At 25.2% G+C, this 18,751-nt stretch overlaps 1 protein-coding gene across 1 annotated transcript in view; it reads left to right on the top strand.

Moving 5' to 3' along the window:
- The first annotated feature begins 937 nt into the window (after window positions 1-937).
- LOC126550644 (muscle-specific protein 300 kDa-like) overlaps window positions 938-18,751 on the top strand; it is a 32,038-nt gene continuing 14,224 nt past the window's right edge. The window contains 12 exon segments of the mRNA XM_050202567.1: window positions 938-1,690; window positions 10,049-10,387; window positions 16,476-16,537; window positions 16,600-16,695; window positions 16,762-16,845; window positions 16,939-17,031; window positions 17,277-17,434; window positions 17,516-17,711; window positions 17,785-17,982; window positions 18,083-18,229; window positions 18,301-18,465; window positions 18,526-18,687. Coding sequence (XP_050058524.1) covers window positions 1,540-1,690; window positions 10,049-10,387; window positions 16,476-16,537; window positions 16,600-16,695; window positions 16,762-16,845; window positions 16,939-17,031; window positions 17,277-17,434; window positions 17,516-17,711; window positions 17,785-17,982; window positions 18,083-18,229; window positions 18,301-18,465; window positions 18,526-18,687 — 1,851 coding nt within the window. The 5' untranslated portion in view covers window positions 938-1,539.

Genomic DNA, 18,751 nt, shown 5'->3' with positions numbered 1-18,751 from the left:
GCGTATGCTTTACGTTGTGAGTTTGTGACTCTGCGTTTTCACTTTTTTTTTTTTTATCATTTAATGTGATGGCATTTAACTATTGTAATATGAATTTTATAGTACTTCAAATTTCCTTCATCGTGTTGCCAGCTTTTATAGCTGTTGAAAAACATGTTATTATTAATTCCATTTTATGAGTAGGACACGGTAGCTTGATTCGTCATACCTCCCCAGTTGAAGTAATCACTCTTTAATTCGTGTTTCCCATTTAAAAACTCAATGGATTTGGTAATTTCTAACAAAGTAATAATATTGCCTATAGTCTATACGGTTTCGGACTAATCGGTATGGTCATGCTCTAATTAATATCATCGCCCTTACTACAATTTGGCACATTTCAAATGAATGAAGAAATTATATTATTTATATTTTAAATATAATGCTCAAAAAATCACTTATTGTATTTATGTATATTTATATCCCGCATGTATGTAGGTCCTACATTTAATAATCTAATATAGAAATATAAAATTATTTAATAAGTTTTTAAATTATGTATTACTTATTTATTTTTAAATAATCAATGAATGCTTCTACGAAAGAACGAACATTAATATTTTCTTTACAGTGTTCTTATAACATGTGATTACAAATAATCATATATAATGTCAAAACAATACTATTTCTGACACAGAAAAAACTAAAAATAAATCTTAAGAAAACTGAAATATGATTTATTACCTAATTAAATGTTTCTATAAAAACCCAAAACTCTTGGTGATATTTCATTTAAAATCAAAGAAATACCAGTCAATATTAAAATTTCATTAACTTTGTTTTTTAGTACATACTTCTATTAAATCAATATACTCGTAATATATTTATTAGGTAGGTATTAAAATATTCGTATGTCTAGATTTATGTTTTTCGCACAATTTCGTCTAATAACAAATCATAATGTTATAGTATCATCGTTGTATTATTATTATTATTATTAAACCTTTTGCTGCCAAGCGGTATAAAAAAAATAGATGTGAGATGTGAGAATATGAGTGGGAACGATAATATTATTATAAATTATTATGAGATTTTTCCGACTTTCCGCGATGATAACAAACGTTTACTGATAGTACACGTTGAGCAGAAGTGTTGTATTATAAAAAAAAAAATAGGCTTTTCGTCTGTTACATATTTTGATGAATTTGATTAATGGGGCAACACTGTGCAAAACATCTCGTGTAGAACCGGCGTTCTACACTTTGAACCGGTTCTCCGGCTGTCTGGCGATCAGTCGACAGTTGTTGCGTACCTGCTGTAGTCGTGTGGTCTAGTACTACAATGTTACGCTCCGCGGTCAGTGTGTAACGATGTGTCGTTAATATTTATTTATATCTACGTAAATACTTTATATTTAATGTTTTGGAACTATTAATTTTTACCATACATTATAATATTATATACTGTGTACAGTGTACAATTGGTTTGAAATCCTTATCGAGTTCAGTTGATAAAGATATAAGTGATAATATGTGTTGAAGGTGGGGAAGAACTTTTAACATGGACAGGCCCAAGAGGCCTTTTTTTTCGTTAAAAACGACGAAAAAAGACGAATCGTCGTCACAAGATAAGGTGCCTACGAAAAAATCTTTCAAGGATAAAGTAGATTTTTTTGAAAAGTCTAACGATTCTAAAGATAGTCAAGATGCTGGTAAATTTTGGAATAACTTTAAATTACTTTAATATACTCCTGTTTTCTGTAGAACGACTGTGATCAAACGTTTTATATTGGTACTTAATTTATTTTACCTGAGCTATATATTAAAATAAATATAAGATAATTCATTTTTTGTGACATCATAATATCAACATGTTTTAGATTTTGATAGTGTTAGGTGAAAATATTGTACATGATAATATAAAGTACCTATATTATTGGCTATTGCTTTATATTGTGTTGTGTGTTTTTTTTAGAGATTTTTGAATAGAACTTTCATGCAACTCTTACCTATATAAAAAAAAGACAATTTGCATGAATCGTAAATTTTAGACTTACTTATTCAAGATATCCCTGTAGTATTCCAGGAAATTAATTATGAAAAACGTTATTAATTGATGGTCCATCCGTCAGTTAACACGTTCATCCGTTATTCAGTTGTTGTAATTTAGAAAGTTAGTGAGACAACATTTTAACCGATATTCATTTTATAGTATTGTTTATATATTATAGTAAACGTGATATAAGTTCTTGCACAATTTTAAATATTTTTGGGCTGTGAAATAACAACTTTTTTTATGATAAAACAAACTGTGAACCTATAGTATATCTATACTTGTCTTAGGTACTAATTTCTAGAATGACGTAATCAAACCATTTTTGTTGCATAATAATGATAATAATATTAAAATTACAATGAAAAATAAAAATATTATAACAATAAAAATAAATATAATAATAAAATAAATTATGATTTTGAAAAAGAAAAATATTACTATAGTGCCTACTATAGGTAATTAATAAGCAAATTAATGTTTATAGATATTAGATAGTGTTGAATGATAGGTATTCGTGCGTGTAGACTAAATTGATATGAAATATTATTACAATTATTTATTATATAAATTAAGTAGCGGTGTAATACTTTTATTTTATAAACATTAATTATCTAGTTGAATAATATTTTTAAAAAGATTTAAGTATTAATAGGTATGTGTTCATTATAATAATTTAAAGCCTATATTATAGAATATAGGTACTTATATACGATACAAAGTTACATATTGTAATAACAATTAATAATATAATTTAATTAATTGTCGGCCGTTATAATATTATGATACAGTATAATTATTAATTATTATATTATGTGTTTTAATCAACAGCTACAGATGGATATTAAATATTAATATGTATTATACACGTTATACCTACGTCAGATTTTACAAACACGCTATTAAATTAATTCTTAAGAAAGAACATAGGTATATTCGTATATTTAATTTGTTTGAAAATTGTTGCTGATTGGTATTTCAAATGGATTTATGTTTGATTTAAACGATTATTTAGTTTTTTATTTTATAAATTATAATAATAATAATAATTGAAAAAAAAATAATATTAAATATTAATCATTTATCGCGGTTTAAGTTTTACTCATTCAACTTTATAAATGATTTTAATTTAATTTCAGTCTTAAAAACTGTCGTAAACATACAACATCCTTTTTTATCTATGTCAGCTGGCAATCATTTTATGCCTAGAAACACCAACAATAGTATAACAAAACTTTCACATTATTAGCAATGTGATTTACAAGGTTCTGATACTATATTAAAATTATAATTTAAAAATACATATTTATATGAATATACATTTTTTATTATAGTCTACTTATAAAATTTATTTTTATAACCTAGTTATAAATGGTTTCAAGTTGGTATTTTAAATTATAAAAATGATTTGTGCAAAATTCCAAAATAAGTTTTTTTAAATAGTCGTTTAATTGATATTATAAGATAGGTTCTAATATATTCGCTTATTATTATACTACATCAGGTACCGTTATTTTTATAATAAAAAATTAAAACGATTGCTAAACATCGATTAGAATAATAAAGTATTACCTTTTTTTTGCAAATGAGAAGTAAGCTTATTATAATAATATACTGATACACAGACCATATAATTATCTAACGGCTTACGAAACCAGTTTTTTAGTACTAACTTTTTTGTCTATGTACGAGGTACTATTGGAAATTATTAGTTATTTTCCCATTTACACTGTATGGTCTTTTAATCATTTCAAAATTGCAAATTTGCAGATATTTTCCATGGCATTGTTAAATTATTATTGTTTTAGAATTCGAAAAATAATTATTAATGTATAAATGTTTTTCATTGTACTAATAACAAAAGGTGTATGGCCTTTATTAATTTAAATAAAATTAAATTAAAAATTAAAACAAACCCACCATATGTATCTAAAACTTGTTATTTTGTTATCATAAATTCAATATTTTTTATTAAGAAAATGTAAAATAACAAATTAATTATGAATATATTATGGATTTATCGTATAATGTTTCTTTTCGTAAATGTAGTTGTATAATTAAATTGACCTTTAATTTTGTTGATAAAATAAATACAGCTTATAAAAACAACCATTTAAAGTATTCGCAATAAAAAATATATTTGAACTATTTATCATTCATTGTAGATATCTACTGAAAAAAAAATATAATTTAATAAAATAATATTTTTGCTTTATTATGGACAAAAAAGGAGGAAAGTAAGTAACCTCTTTGGTGTACAGTAAAATTCGAATTTACTTCGTCATTCAGTAAGTCGCTGTAATTTCTGTGTTAAATTTGAATTCAATTTTTCATTATAGGTGTACGAAAAACGATTCTGAACAAAGATTCTACTATTAATAATTGAATAAATTTTCTCCAAAAACTTTGCATCTATCATAATATATTATGTTGTTATTAACTTTTAAGTTAATACAAATTAATACCAACTTACCACAGAACGCCCAAACGGTGTAAATGTAGGTTTAAGTTGTTCGATGTAAAATCAATAATAGCATAATATTAATACAAATTAATTTCAGCATTTTGAAAAATTCATTATGATATTGTATATATCATATAAAATTTAATTATTTTATTACGAAAAGTTTCAAAATTCCATGAAAAATGTTTTTGAATTACAACTAACTATAATTTAATCTCGTCCAAATTTGAACTTAAAATGTCTATAAAATTTACGTAAATTTTACAATTTCAACCAGGTATGATAAAATTCTAAATTCAAAAGTTTATAAAAAAATATTGTGAATTTACTCTCTATTTTTTTAAAAATTCTTTTCATAAAAACTTATGAGGAACCTTGTATTATTTAATACTTTTTAAGATTTTTGATCGAACGAAACAATTTTTATTTACAAAAGTTTTGTTTAAAATCAAGTTTTTTTTAATCATTATGAAAAGTTAAAAAATTAAACTTTTTTATAAAATTAAAAATGTATAACTTGTTATGGTGTAATATCAATATATTTAATGCTCTTTTTAAAATCTAAAATTTAATATATTTTTATTTTACGACAATTTAAAGTAATAGGTATTAAGGTACATATATAGGTATTGTAGACATTCGAATTTTAAAACTGTAGATCATTAATCGATAATCACACAGTCGTTAATCTATGGGAGAATCAAGTGTAAATATTGAATACAAAAGCAAGCATTGTTTTGAATATTATTTAATTGTTTAATTTTGTTAGGCTTACACTTTCGCTTATTATCATCGAAAATTCTTTTGTATTTTGATAGATATTTCAATAGGGACATTCTACTAAATGATAAACATTCAACACAACAATACGTATTTTATACTTAACCTATTTTTTACATCATTACAAGAACAATTATGCAATAGATTTATACTGTTTATAAGTTTAAAAAAAAAACTGACCCTTCTTAGGTTATTAAAATAAAATACCTCTTCCGAGTATAAGGTGCCTAGTACCTATAATATTGTAAACGTTTATTACACTTATCAGTTATTGCTACAGACCTAACTACTATCCGAGTCTAAATTATTAAAAAGACGAATTGTACCTATAACAATGTTTCAAATAATCAAATGTTATTAGTTATGAGTACTTATGACTTATATGAGTTATGAGTTACGATTATTATGACATTTATAAGTTATCAACTTATAACTGTTGTAAACTAGTTGAATTCCGTGAGGTATTCGAGGTTTGTAGACTATGCTACTGTAGTTACACAGTTAATTAATTACCTACAATGCATACATTATTTTTATTTTTGTTTTTATATTATCAATACAATCCGTAATCGCTCAATTCTTAGATTTTCCTTATCGATTTTTAATATTTATATGATAACCTAAAAGTGATCACCAGACAGTACACGACATCTAGTCCGTATTCCGTATAGTAAATAAGGGTTACGACCTACTTAATCCAAATATATGTGGCGCCCGCGCGTCATTACTATTATTATGTACTCTTAATTATACATATTGGTACTTACATACATAATATTTAATTAATCGATTATTATTTATCAAACTATTTGATTATCTAACTATGTAAAGTAATAATATGCTTTAGAATCTAAAGAATAGTATGTAATATGTTAATATGTATATAAGTGTCTGCTCAGTTTAACATTAAATAATTTTAAATAATACAAGGTGTCAAGGTGTAATACTATATTATACGCAAATTTTTTTAAAATTTCATCCTAGAAGTGGTGACACTATCCTAAATTAAATAGTATTGTACATATTGTGTGTACAGTTAAATTCATCGAAAGTAATATATAGTTGTTATTTAAGCTTGTTATTATTTAAATTATTAAATATTCAATTGTATTTCTTAAAGCTATAAAATAATTTCAACTTTAAAATAAGAAATAATGTTTCAAATATTTGTATGCAGTATGCAATAAAATAAAAATGTAATTTTAAAAGCGTTTACCAATAAATGATAAGTTTATTCTCGGGATAGTCGAATAAATTGTACTTATTAGGTACCTAAAAAGAAATGGTTGAATTGCACTTGGGCTCAAAATAAATATTTCAACGAAAATATTATGCATTTTAAGGGGTTAAGCGTTTAGAAAATACTCATTTCCTTTCCCACTTACAGGCTTAGAACTGACAATGTTTATGTATGACGTGTACCTAGTTATAATGCGGTCTATAAAATGTTTCCTTTATGTAGAATAATAGGAATTAGGATGTAGATTTAATTTATCGCAATCATGGTATTGTAAAATACAAAATTTGCAACTGATTATAAATCTAAAATAGAAACTGGAAAATTATGTTTTAACACAATTACAAAAAATACATACTAAGCTAAATTTTTTGATTGAAGTTTGTTATTAGTTTATTACTATAAAAAAATGATCGACATTTAAAAAAAAAATGTAATAATGACAATAATTATATTTGACGATTAAGAATTTATAATATTATATTAACATGATTTTTATATAAAACTATCATTTTTAACCACGCCAATGATTAAAATCACTGTCAGTCCTATGCCTATAAATGGAAATGGAAATGAGTGTTTTCTAAACGTTAAAATATTTTTGTTGAAATACTTTTTTTGAGCCTAAGTGCAGTTCGACCACTACCTGTTTTTTTACCCAAGTGCAGTTTGACCAGTACCTTTTTTAAACCCAAATGCAATTTGACTATACCCAGTTTATTGTGTCTGATTAAGAAATGATAATCATTATTTTATAAAACTATAAAAAAGTGCACTATTATTTTTAGAATAACTTTAATAAGTATGACATTAGTATGATATCAGACATTAGCATATTAAAACAATCGATTTTATACGAAAAGTATTTGTATTATACGATTGTCTTTGGTGTTTCTATCATATTATGATAACTGACAAGTATTTTAAGTAAATGTTTATAGTTGTCTTATTAAATTATTGTTTAAGTTTATATGATATACTTAAAATTTAAATAAACAATGCTCTACTAGAATATATTGTCGATTGTGTTATATAGCGTTTAATATAGACCGTATAAATATATCTAAGTATTATAATTAAACTATGATAATAAAGAAAATATTTTAAATCAGTAGGTTTTTTCTAATAAATTATAAACTGCATATTTTGATACGGACTACGGTGATGCGGGTTTGATTGCTGTTTGTCGTTGTCCGCCAAAATTAGTGTTCCGTGAGAAATGAGAATAAAACACAGATACTTAATTGAAAATTAAATGGCATGGTAAATGATGTTATATCAAAAAATAACGATATTTATTGGTCATATTAACGTTATTTACCTATGAATGTAGGGATTATTTAGCGAATAACGTTAATAACCGTAAAAATGGGAAATGTTGATTATAATTTATAAAATAGATTTCCAACGAGCAATGATGAGGTGGCCACTAAACCAATTGAGGTATAAACTGAGTAAACTAATAAAACTTTTTCAAGCACAGATAAAACGTAGGTATACCTTGTGCCTATAATAATAGCATATAATAAATCTAATGACAAATTATAATACAGTTGATTGTACCTTACTGCCTTAGTATGTGTACGACTGTCGTCTGTCGTCGTATGTGCGGATTTGAAATGGCTATTGATGTATAAACCATTCGTACAACTTTTAACATACAAATAAAAAATATCCTTATGAACAGGGGCGGAGTGGCTCCAAAAATCTTACCGGGCAAATTAATATTTTCAGGCCACTTTTTAATATTAGCACTACGGCTTACGTACATTAACATAATAAATTTTTTTTTAGGAATGCGTTTATATAATTATTTATGTCCAATCAATGTGCAAAAAGTACTGATCAGTAATCACTCATCACATATTATGTCTTCTTATATTATTTTCAGCTTCACTGTAAACTATTATAATATTATAGGTCCTTAAACTAATATATTAATTTACGATGAACATATTTTTTAATTTTTTTTACTGAATATATTTTTGCCACCGATCATTTGGTATTTTTAACTAAAAGTTTTTTTTTTGATTTTAGCTGTAAATAATTTACAAATTAAACAGTATAAGGTTTAAGGTTTCAAAAAAATAACAAATTCTTACTTTACAATAATTTACTTCAAAGATTACTTTTAGTACCTAGTTTATTAATTATATATTATTACTAGTTCCATTAGAATTGATTTTTCTATAGACAGAAAATACTTTAATTATTTATTATTATAAATCAAAAAAAAGAAAATTTAAAATCGAAAAACTATACAGACTATAATATAGTCCAAAATGGGCAATGGCATAGGTACTATTAAATCAAAATATGATAACCAAACATTATTAAAAAAAAGTCATTTATAGAATTATATTAAATAATACGCAATATGGAATGATAATAATATGTTGTCAATAACTCTTTTAGTTGAACTTATCATTTATCCTTTTTTTTATTATCCTTCTAATTTTGACTCAAACATTATACATTTATAACCAAAAATTAAACGTATCACAAAATTATCGAATAATAGAAATATAATATATAATGATGTCCGATGGGCTATATTATTTTGTATAGGCAATCCAGGCCACTGGGAAATGCCCCGGTTGCCCGGTGGGCCACTCCGCCCTGCTGCTTACCAACAAACTGGATAATAAATATTTTTTGTCTTCTAAGGATTATAAATATCTCATTGGACAAATTAGAAAATTAAAATTGTATTTAGTAAGTAGCTATTAAAAGGACTGTTGCAAGCCTTAAGGGGTACCAGCGCGGCGCTGCCATTGCAAGACTGGTTTCAACAATAAGCATTGTGCCTGTCGCGGGGCTGAAAAATTGTGTAACAGTGAATTTCACAGCAGTACCTACAACTAGTAAAAATAAATAAATGATTATAATAATGCCTATTTTTCAAAATACCTATACAATTTTTCAATTTATAGAATTTGAGTTTCACGTGCATATCCAGTATTAAAAAATAATTAGGTACCCGTCTATTTAGTATTATTTGGTCAATAACGTTATAATAACCGGTGAATAACGTTAATTTCGGATTAATATCATTTACTGTAATACACATATAATATATATAAAATAATTATATATTTATATATATTATATATATATTTGATTTTATTATATAGAAATAATAATATTATAAATTATACATTGATACTCGTATAATGGTCGCGGTGGTCGTCACCATTTCACCTATAAGCTGGTTGTAGCCTTTTGCCGCTGATCATACGTATACGTACTATAGTACGTACCTACATAATATACGCCTACTACTAAGCACGTTTACGTTTGAGAGATTAATTAGAATTTAGGTAAATAAAAATGTACTGTTAAAAATATTGGTAATTATAAAATAGTTTATATTTTTATAAATACAATTTTTTTCACATAAATCCTTTGATATTTTCCAAATGTACAATGTACATATTATGCTATTACGTATAATGACCAATCAAACCAATGATCACAGTCGTAATGAAAACAAAGAAATAAAATAAATCTGCCTGATGTAAACTTTTGCTAAGTAGCTGTTGGTGGTGAGGGACTACGTGAAGGGTCGGGTGATGAAACGTTTGAACAAGTACTTGAAGAACGCGATGTATACACAAAAGATGGCCGGAAAAAAGGCAAAATGGTCATCGTGAACATGATAACGGTACACAAAAGTGTAAAAGCTATTGGTAACCCTGAAGCGGGTACTTCTGAAGCTAGTATCCCCGCTGTCAAACATTCGTTGTCATCATTCGATCGAGAAGGTTCAATGAGCAGGTCTTCATCCAGAGATAGTCTCTCTTCCCCGAGTACTTGGAGAAAATCGTTCGTCGGTACTCGGTCACAATTCGACTTACATATTGAAGAAATAAAAAGTAAGCAATTACATCGAATATTGAATATTTAACAAAAATATTCATATCTATACTTTATACATAAATAAATTAAAACATTAAATATATACATTAAAGAAATATACGAGAAAATGTACAATGCACAATTACATTCTATAAAATGATTAATATAGCCTGTTGGTATACAACTATACTGAATTATTCGAATTAAGATTTTCAATATTTTTTAATTTGCTTATGAACTTTTCAGGGGATTCCATAACACGCGTAAAACAATAAAATTACACATATCGATTATTTATAATATATACATTATACAGTACCTATATATAGTAGTTACCTTAATATATTATAAAAAAAAAACGGGCTGATTTTATTTTATTTATATTTTATCGACGTGCGCTAACTACCTATAGGTCAAAATACTAAAAATAATTTTTCTTACAGAATTATACAGAAATCTGCAGCACTTTATATCTATCTCATAATCTATGTGTATAAATGTGAAAATGGAAATCTTTGTCACACTATGTTCTCTGAAACTGTTCATCCAATTATCTTGATTTTCAATTCACGGAGCCGGTTTTAAGTTGGTTTTTGATTCTATAAGCTAATAAAAAATAGAATTTGGTTGTTTTAAAAAAAAAAAAATAATTATTTAAAAAAAATGCTGCCGTTAAATGGTAAAAAAAAACGCTGAGGGGTGTAAGTTTAATAGGTAGGTACCTACGTCATAAATATCATCCATACCAGTGGTTTTCAACCTTTTTGTTTTCGCGGACCACCTAGAATCTAAAATCTAGATCTAAGTAGGACTATTGACCATTTTGGGTTTTGGTTCGTTTAACTACTGTACTGAAAATATAATATTATTATATTATACGGATCGGTACCGTTTTTATCGGGAATCGGCGGTTGAGAACCACTGATCTATACAACAAATCAGAAAACCAAGAATATTATTTATTCACACAATAAATCACATGTTTCACGCTAATAATATTAGCATTAGGCAACCAAATTTAAAATGGTTGCATTTTATTCGAGCAATGAAGTGCATGAGGGATAGCTAGAAATACATACAGTTTCCTTGAGGATTTGCTCATTGCGACATCTCCTGAAATAACAGAGATATCATATTTTAATTTAATTTAATGTTTTAATAAAAAAGTTAAAAAAAATTATTTAAAAAAGATGGAAGATAGTCATTTTGTAGAATTAATTTTTCTGTAAATTTTATTTTTCAACATTTTATATTCAATTTCGTTGAATGTAATATGTTTACCTACTAGTTTCGAGAAAAATTGTGAATTGTTTAATACCAAAGCGATTAGTGACAATGATATTAAATATGCGATCCGTGGGTTTTTAATGATAATTGTTATCGGACGGTAATTTGTAATTTTCAAAAAAAAAAGGATTAAAAATCACGATGTTAATGAAAATAAAATGTTGAAACGTCAACATTTTTAGAAAATAAACTGTACAAAATGGCTATCTTCGATTTTTTTAAATAATTAAATAAAAAATTATTTTTTTAAATATGAAATTTAATTAATTTATAGTAAATCTTGTATTAAATATTCAACTCTTAGCTACTTACAAAAAATGTTTTATACATTTTTAACTATAAAATAATTTGAAAATATTCATGATGTTGACGAATTTGGTCAATATTTCAACTTCAAACGCTAATAAAAAGAAAGTGTCTATATGTATTCTTATCATTTTTGAATTACTATTGAATAACTTATGAGGATCTTTGTATTAATTTTTCAAGTATTTTGACTTAGCCAAAAAATTTTTATCGATATTTAAAATAAAAAAACTAAACAAAGACGACTATTTCAAATTCCTATAAATAGCCTTAAAATAAGCAAAATATTTTGAAAATTAATTTATGTAAAAAAAATTTTAATCTAAATAATTGGTGAAATTTTTAAGTATCTACGACTTATAATTTTTGAATAATAACAAATATTTAAAATCGTGTAGGATAATTCGTTATCTTTACGAAATTACTCAAAAATTTAAAATTCAAACTCATTTAATATTTTTTCCATAATGATATTTTAAGTTTCCTCTATAACTACTTGAAAGAAAACTTATGGAAAACTTAATGTTGAATTTTTATGATATAAACACAAAAAAATTTATGATTTTTTAACTACAAAATTACATGCAAATTTTCGCGATTTTGACGTATTTCGTAATTATTGAACTTTAAACGCTTATAAAAAATTGTGAGTAACGATTTTTGATTTTTTTTTAACTACAATAAGAACAACTCATAAGTAACCTTATATGTTTTTGTACCTTTACGTACTTTATGTGCTAAGTTTTTTTGGGCACCCAACATTTTTTTATCGTCACAAAAATTCTCAGAAGTTTTCTGTTGTCTATAAATAACTCAAAAAAGTCCATGTATAGATAACACTAATATAAACATGTGGTGAAAATTTCAAGTATTTATAGTGATATGTTTTGAGTTACAACCATATAAAAAAATCGATTTGGTCAAAAACTGGTTTTGCGTAAAAATTTCCGTTTTCCGTCACTTTTTTATGTTTTCTTGATTTTTTTTTTTTTTTGAAAACTATTGGAAAATGTTTACTTTTGACCTTTATAATGCACCAAAATAGTGCAAGAATATTCACTTTGCCATCCGAAGTCACCTCTGAAGTTTTAAATTGAAGTATTGTTTCGACAAGTTATGCTGTACACAGACGCAAAAAAAAATCCCCCTTATCATTGTAAAATCAATACATTCGTTAAGGATCTAAAAATCAATAAAAAAAATTAATCATCGTTAAACTTAAATTATATAATGATATCACTGAAATTGAATTATTTAAATGTACCTAATCGAAAGTACTATGTATTACCTACATTAATCAACATTTGTGGTTTATTAATTATTCTGTTAATAGTGTTATTACTAGAGTACTTACATTAAAAATCTAATATTACATGAATTTATTATTATTTTTTATTTAAATTAATTTCAGTCTACTCCCTGTCAAATAATCTGACATACACATAACATTGTAATAAAATTCATATAATAAACGCCTGATTAAAAATTCAACTGTACGCCAATTTATTTATAGAGCGACTTACATTAAAATAGCATCATTTAAGTTTAATCGATTTCAACGGACTTTCAGAAAGTACATTTTATGCAGTTTATATATTATCTTATTTATAGCCGCTGTCCCCGGATGAAATAGGCTATTGTGAAATCATTCACTGTCCAGTTATTCAGCCAACATAAATAAAATCAATTGAAAGTTCAAGTGTGTCCACACGTCTTGTGGACACATTTTTTAAATATGGTGACGTTACTAGATAAATTAAAATAGTATTTCTATGAAAGTTTTATAAACCTTCAATTATTTGATTGTTTTCATTTAACTTAAAGTAAAACTATTTTTTTATGTCATACGATATCAAAACACTGATGTTTTTAATAAATAATATTTTTAAGGCTGTGTAGGCCTATTGTAAAACTTCCTCCGCGTATTTAATTATTTGTGTAGAATGTATAGATACCTACTTTATTTATTTATTAATTACTTTTAGTCGGATAAATGTGATGGAAATTTGTAATAACATGATCACAATTATTAAAAGGTTTTTTTATATACCCAAGATTTTTACTTTTTATAAAAAGAAAATATACCTATAATATAATATAGTAGATATACAATGTGTGTGATGATAAAAGTATAACGAAATATATTTACCAAGTACCAACGCATTTACATTGATTCGGTTTAGTTCTTACTGCATCATTTTTGAAAAATTTTAATTTTAATTTTTTTTTCTCTAAATTTGAATATGAAATTGAAAATAATTAATAAATACAACAGTAAGTTCTATTTATATGGTAAAAATAATCAAATCCAATTCAAGGTCACGCGGCGTTCCAAACATTTTGTGTTACCTTTGTTGTTGAACACACTTAGGTATATATGAACTTATAGATAAACTTAAATTTTTTTTTTTTTCAGAATTGCCGATTTATATTTGATTCGTTGTTTATTTATTTAATTTTTTTAGATACTATAATATTAAAACAAATTTATTTTTGAACGATAACCTACATAATATATTAACTTAAATTGACTGTTAATTTGCATATATATTATGTATTAAACGTAATTACTTAAACGTGTAATTACACCTTATCGACTATTTAAACCTGTTTCGGTTATGATAACAGTTACAAATATAAAATATAGCTAGTAGCTACAACTATACTTACTGAAATCGATTGGTACACTTTCTATGTTGTATATTTATTGTTGTCAGTTTAAAATTAAAATAAAATTGCTGAGAAGTTGATATAATATCTAATAAACAATAGTTGTATGTTTTACTTAATTGCTAAATTTTTATTTTTATATAGGTAATAATATTATACCCATCCACTTTTTTGTTATTTAACGAAAACATTATAATACCTATATTACCTTCTGATGTTTTAAAATATTGATTGCATTTATAATTTATTTTACTTGATGGTTTTAGAAAACCATCCCTTATTAGATTCTATTATTCATAAATAAAAATATAAAACCGGTTATTTCATGAATTTAGATTCAATAGAACGTTTTTTCGTCTTGAGTTTTACAATTGTTTATGGTAAATGTAGTTTTTTTTTATTATTTTCATAGTCTCGCCGTCATTGAATGTAATATGTATTGCATGTCTGTGACTCGTTTCTTATTGGTTTATTGTTGGAAAAAAGTTTTAAACGTCAAATGATTACTATTTATCTAATTAAAACACGTATTTTAAGCTTAAAGCTTTATCGTAATGTGTATATTATATAATATAAGGTGAATCCCTTAAAAGTAAACTTGGATACATTGATTATAATCTAAATAAATACATGGATTGTGACTTGTGAGTATGAAGGTTTAAAAAAATTGGTTAAAATATCAAAATATTTAAATTAACTATTTTTTGTCACTCATAAGATACCTATTTTTGAAGATATATTTAACATGACCTTATTATTTTAACATAATATTATAACCATATTATTTATTTAACAGGTTTTGAAATCTAATTAACAAAAAATCGTACCACTCATCTAAACCCTTAACAAATCTGAAAACTTGAAATCTATTAATGATTTTTTTTTCTTAAATAGGTACCTACCTAAATTAATCAAAATTTAAGTATAATATTTGGACGCAATGCCGATTATTTAATCTATTTAATATTTGTTAAAAAGTTGGAAAAATATATTTAATGTGTTTTGTTTATTATAAATAACTTAAATGTATAAAATACTTTACTTCCTAATTTCTATAAGCAAATAAATTATTTATCATAGAATTAAAAAAAAAAATAATATATTTTATGAAGTTCCAAATTATAAATATTAGATATAAAATATAATTTAACTGTTTTTTTGTTTTTAAATTATAACGATTATATATATATATATATATATATATATACAAAGAACTAATAATATTATTGTTATTTTTATACTAGATATATCATATTATAATATTGTTTATATAGTAGCAAACATACCGGCAAATAATTTAATTTTAATATTCTCCGTACAAATTTAAACATAATAAGGATTTAATATTTATTATTCTTTTCAACATTACATTAAAAAAAACCAGTTTTTCATTGTTTTATAAACGTACTTATATATTACATTGAAAAACTATTACTCGCATATTAATGCGATATCCTATTCAATATTTATGACAACAACAATGATGATTGTATCAGTATTGACTTGCTGATTATTTGGTTTTTGCTGTTATGTAAGACTTGTAGAAATGAAATTGTAGTGCGATATTCCTAAGCCGTTTAATATAATGGTATCGATTAAACATTTGTCCCTTATTGCATTATTATTATGTCAGTTCATATACCGGCACGGTGACAACCTGAAATAAAAACGAGTGATCTACTGTCCTATATATTTCATGTTTTTAAAACAATATTACAAATTACAATTGCACACGGAATCTTTATGATTTCACTATGTCATATTTTATTTAAATAAAACAGCCTTAAGGCGCATGTAACTAATATCGATGTGGTGTTTGTATGTATTGTACCTATCGTATAGACGAACAGGAGAGAGTGCAGAAGAAGACCTTTGTTAACTGGATAAACTCATATCTTAGCCAAGTAACGTATACATATTAAAATATTTTATATTCGATCGAATAATTTTAATCATTATGTTGTAGAGGATACCACCACTGAAAATTGATGATTTGATCGAAGACCTTAAAGATGGCACTAAACTACTTGCATTGTTGGAAGTTTTATCAGGAGAAAGATTGGTAAACATCGATTAAAATTTTATTAAAATAAAATCTTTACTAAAAAAAAAAAAAAAATTGTTTAAGGCTATTGAGCGTGGTCGTAACATGAGGAGGCCTCATTTTTTGAGTAATGTAAATTCTGCAATACAATTTTTACAAAGTAAACGGGTAAGTAACAACTAATGTTCCTTATGGGTGTATTATATTAATTTAAGATTTAATAATATTTAGATGTATGTATATTGTATGTATAATTTTTAGATCAAATTAGTAAATATAAATTCTGCTGACATTGTTGATGGGCGACCTCCTATAGTATTAGGGCTCATCTGGACTATAATTCTATACTTCCAGGTAATAAAAATATAAATTATAAATTGTTAACTTTTACTTTATTAAACTATTATACAATTAAATGCTAAGCTTCGTAAGACTGGAATTACTGTTACAAATAATGACGTGAGTATATAGCTAAACATTTTAAACATTATAAACAATTATAAAAACGATTGCCACTTGTAGAATATAAAAAAAATATAATAATACTCATAAATTATTATCTATGATGTTTCTTTAAGCTTCGTTTTTGTATATAATAGATTGAAGAAAATACAAAAGGACTTTCGTCATTGAATTACTCTTTTAGTGGAAGCACGAGTAGCTTGGAAAGCATTCGATCTCCTACGATGGAAATCAACCGGAAAGCCGATGGTGCTAAAAAAACATTGTTAAAATGGGTCGGAACGGTAATACCAAAGTATGTATTTTATAAGTAATTATATAATTTATAGTTATGTTAAAATAGTACTTAAGCTTAAAATATCTTTGCTCAACTTAGGGAAAGTAATATAAAAGTAAAAGATTTTGGACCAAGTTGGAGAGATGGCATAGCTTTTCTAACTATTATAGATACTATACAAACAAATTTAATTGATATGACTACTTTGAAAAACGAAACAAACCGTACCAGACTAGAAACTGCATTTAATGTCGCTGAACAAGATTTAGGAATTACTCGTTTGCTGGATCCAGAAGTATGTTTAATGTTAATTATAATATATTAAATTTAGTTTATATTTGTCTTATTAATCTAAAATATATTTTTAGGATGTCGATGTAGATCGGCCGGACGAAAGATCGGTTATGACTTATGTAGCGCAATTTGTGCATAAGTATCCTGAAGTTCGAAGTGAAAGTGGTGAATCAATCGATAAAATTCAGAAAGACTATAATCTTCTTTTAACGTGGTTAATAGAAAAAACTCAACACCTGTCTTGGTCTCAAAATTTATCTCAAGATTTTTCGGTTAGTAAATTTAAAAATAACAATAAATATAAGTATTTTATTATTTTAGTATATAATTAAATACAAATAATATAACAATATCTATATACACTTTTACCAGGAATTTTCAGCCACCCAAGATGAAATTATTTCTATGAGTCATTTATATAACAGGTTAAAGAAAATATGTAATTCTGGTTCGTCAATTGGTATTTCAGTACAATCGTGGAAAGAATTAGAAAAACTTTGGACGTTATTAGATAATCTAGTAAAGAAAATTCAAGCTTTAATATTTGATGATGTTTAAAATCATAATATGTATCATAAATATTTTTACAGATGAAACATTGGCAATGGCAGTTGGACCTGTATTTACCAGAACCATTTAAAGTAATTGGAGAATGGATTACAAAAGCTGAGCAACTCATAAACGATAATAATATCCCATCTATTATGAATGAGGAGACTGCGGTTATAATTAGTAAAAAACTGGAAGATCATAAAGTACAAATTGATTTATATTTTATTTTAAAGAAATTTCATTAAATAATGATCATTATATAGAAATTTTTTGCTGATTTACCTGAAGTTCAACAAAAATTCAATGAACTGTTGGTTAAAACTAAGAACCAAAACAAAGAAGTGAATGATTTATCAAGACGTCTCAACAACATTGAAGTAGATTCACATAAACGTCGAACCCATCTAAAATTTTTAGAACACAAGGTATTTTTATAACTTATAGTTCAACTAAAATATTGCATATTTCAGCGAATAATAATATTGACAT

This window comes from Aphis gossypii, chromosome 1 (genome assembly GCF_020184175.1).
Source record: "Aphis gossypii isolate Hap1 chromosome 1, ASM2018417v2, whole genome shotgun sequence".
NCBI lineage: Eukaryota > Metazoa > Arthropoda > Insecta > Hemiptera > Aphididae > Aphis > Aphis gossypii.
This window is presented reverse-complemented; position numbering and strand designations above follow the sequence as displayed.